General features: G+C 37.4%; 1 protein-coding gene across 1 annotated transcript; it reads left to right on the top strand.

Moving 5' to 3' along the window:
• Positions 1-2,111: 2,111 nt before the first annotated feature.
• LOC104121429 (uncharacterized) lies at positions 2,112-3,190 on the top strand. Its single transcript, XM_009633425.2, has 2 exons — positions 2,112-2,283; positions 2,544-3,190. Exons 1-2 carry the CDS (start codon positions 2,112-2,114, stop codon positions 3,188-3,190), a joined length of 819 nt encoding a protein of 272 aa, XP_009631720.2.
• The last annotated feature ends 471 nt before the right edge of the window (positions 3,191-3,661 follow it).

Here is a 3,661-nt window from a genome sequence, read left to right as displayed (position 1 = left end):
AACCCTAGAACGTGAAGTTTAGCTCCACATAGACATGGTAGCCAAACAACAAATCATATAAAGAAACATAAAAATTACTAAGTTTGGTGGGAGAAAGATGAAACTTGATGAATTCCGGCCTCCACAGCTTTTTCCTGGCTTTTTCCCTCTTCCCAATATGTTAGATAACCTAAAGGAGGCGTTTTTGGCTTATATATTGCGTACAAAAGTCGTGGGCCAAAGCTCTCCTATTCCTAGTCCAAATCGGCTTCAGGGATTGATGCTAAGGTGGATGCGACGCATCCACCTTATCCTCCATTTCAATTTTTGCCTGCGAAGGTGGATGCGACGCATCCACCTTGTCCTCTATTTCTCAGCTTCGCATGCGATGGTGGACGCGACGCATCCAGCTTCACTTCTACTTCCCAGTTTCGCACGCGATGGCGGACGCGATGGCACAACTTCACTGCTAAGGTTGCATGCAGGATGATGTTTTCCTAGGTTGGATGCGACGCATCCAACCCTTCTTCCTCTAGCTAAACCACCTTTTCTTCATATTTTGCACTCCGAACACCTTAAATTGTCACACATAACTTAATTAGTCATCAAACCAATAATTACACCATGTTGGGTGTTTTAACGATTAAATAACATCAAAAAGTGGTTAAAGCATGGGCAAAGTAACATCCACACACATCGAAATATGCCAAACATCAATGAAGCATTTAGAATAAATATTGAACATACATTCTTCAACACAAACACATTAAGAATAGCCAATTCTATAATGATCAATTTAGGACTTACACCAATTACATGAACACCGTGGGATTCGATTCTAAGAAGAAGGGGGTTTAGCTAACATACCTTAATTGAGATTCCTTCAAACTTTAAAACATTCCGGAATTCTTAGCACTTCGATCTATTTTAGAAATATAGCAAGTTGGATAAAAATTAGGAATATGGTCATGATTCTAGCTCATTTGAGCACATTATCAAATACTAGGTGTGCATTAATATTTTTAAGGCCTTTTTTGGAAAGATTCTATCATTCCTCAACCCATTCTCTACCATATTTTTAGCTCACAACCTTCCCACATACTTCAAGAATACATGCATGCAAGATAACAACCCCCACACTCAATAATTGTCTTTCTAATTATCCCCTTTTTAGTAGATTTTTGAAATTAAGAGCTACGACATAGATTCTTACCTTTAAGTAGGGACTTTCCTTGATAATCTTCAAGGATTGAGCAAGAATTGTTGGATATTATATTGAAGGTTACTTCCCCACTCTAAGAACTCTTTCTCACTCTAAAAATATCAGAAATATACTAAAAAATGGACTATGGCATATGTTTTAACGAAATTGGGTCGGGTTTAAAAACCTTAAAATGAAGCTCCGGAACAGGGTATGCGGTCGCATATGCGATCACAAAATGGATATGCGGTCCACATATCGGCATCACAATTTGGTGCCAAAAATTGGAAAAAACTCTGCCTGGGTCTGCATTAGTTATGCGGCCCGCAGACCTGTTTTGCAGTTGCATAATGCGCCGCAGAACCTCCCTCCGTAAAAATTCTAAGGCTGATTGTGCGACAAAAGTGCGGCCCACGAAATAGTTATGTGGTGGCATATTTGGCCACGAAATTGACATAAAAAATGGTCCAAGTAGCTACTTCACTCTGTGGTCCCGCTGAGTAATTATGCGGCTGCATAATGGGCTGCAGAAATGCCCAACCCTGCAAAATATTTTCCTTCAACTCCCCAACACACTGTTCAATCCAAAAAGTCTAAACCCAATTTTTAGGACAAGTTCAAAGACGCCTACCCCGGCATCACGGAACCCTGGTTTTTTAGGAAATATTTTACGGGGCCTTAGAGTTCACAAAAGCAAGCTGTCTCAGCTTTTGTTGCAGCTGTGGTACAAGATAAACTTGTTGACCCAAAAACCATATATACACCAACTGATATCCAGAGAGACATCCAAAAAGCATATGGTATGGACTTAAGCTAATGCAAGGATGGAGATAAAAAAAAATCAATGCAATTGTTGAGAGGAATACCAAGTGAGTCATACAAGAAAATACCAACATATCTTTATATGTTAGAGTACTCTAACCCAGAATCTATGACACGACTATACACTAAAGTAGATGGGAGCTTCTTGTATGCATTCATAGCTATATGTGCTTCGATTAGAGGATGGATCTATTGTAGGCCAACAGTTGTAGTTGATGGATGTTTTTTAAAGTCAACTTATAGAGGGACCATAATCACGGCTTCCACGCAAGACGCAGAGGGTAAGAAAAAAGTTGTCTCAGAATCAGTATTGAATAATTGATGTACTTTACTATTTTAAAAATACAATCTAATTACATTTAGTTAAAGCAACAAAAAAGATTTTCAAATATCATATGATATCAATATGGTATACAAGTATACCAACATAGTATATAATTATTTTGCTACATACATGCACCTACCTATAACTATACTACTATATGAAATGATAAATTAACATTGTGTGTTGTAACTAATATTTTTTCCTTTGGTTTTACAGGAAAAATTCTACCCCTCGCATATGCAATTGTTGATACGGAAAATGATGCATCGTGGGAGTGGTTCTTCGTGCAGTTCAAAGAAACCTATGGACAAAGAGAGGGAATGTGCATTGTATTAGACAAGCATGATGGTATATGGAGAGCAACTTCGATTGTTTATCCAGAAGTCCCTCATTATGCATGTATGTTCCATCTGTGGAACAACATAAAGACGAACTTCAGGAAGAGCCAAAAACAAATCAAAGAAGTATACTTTGCGTTAGCAAGATCATACACTGTTGAAGAATTCAACAGGCATATGGCAGAGTTAGAAGCTATTGATAGTAGAGTGAAAATATACATGATAGATATTAGATATGATAAATGGTCCCGGGCGCATTCCAAGGCAAATATAACCATGGTATCGAATATTGCAGAATCAGTAAATGCAGCAACCAAGCATGCAAGAGACCTCCTAGTTGTGAATTTGCTTGACTTTATGACAACATTGATTCAGAAATGGAATTACACCAATCGGAAGGATGCCGTGGAATCATTTATGAAGATCGGTGTAAAGTATGAAAAAATATTGGCATATAATACTATCTTATCACAGACGATGGCGGTATGCATTTTCAGAATCATAAAAACACTGCATGTACTGTAGTTTTACTTCTGCACCTTAGAGATTTCACTAAACAACTACATATTGTTATTAAAAAAATACTATTACTTCGTATAGCTAATGACTTTTCTTAATTAAAATTATATTAGGTGTTTCCATCAACTCAATTCTTACATTTAGTAATTGATGGCCAAACAAGAAATGTGGTGCGTCTACATAAAAAAAACTGCACTTGTGGAAGGTTTCAGCTAGACGATATTCCATGTCCACATGCAATGACAGTTATACAAAAATACCATATGGATTCATACAAGTATTGCTCGGATTACTACAACATAGACTACTCGCTGTAAATATATGAGATGGCAGTAAAAGGAAAAATCAAACCAGAGAGACCTAAAAAGAAGAGAGGCATAGGAGGTTGGGAAGGAAATACAGTTACATGTGTACTATGCGGGAAAAAAAGACACAACCGGAGAACGTGTCGAAATATTCCAAAGACTATTGATTTAA

This window comes from Nicotiana tomentosiformis, chromosome 3, assembly GCF_000390325.3.
Source record: "Nicotiana tomentosiformis chromosome 3, ASM39032v3, whole genome shotgun sequence".
Taxonomy (NCBI): domain Eukaryota; kingdom Viridiplantae; phylum Streptophyta; class Magnoliopsida; order Solanales; family Solanaceae; genus Nicotiana; species Nicotiana tomentosiformis.
The sequence above is the reverse complement of the archived record's forward strand: the minus strand, read 5'-3'. Positions and strand labels throughout refer to the sequence as shown.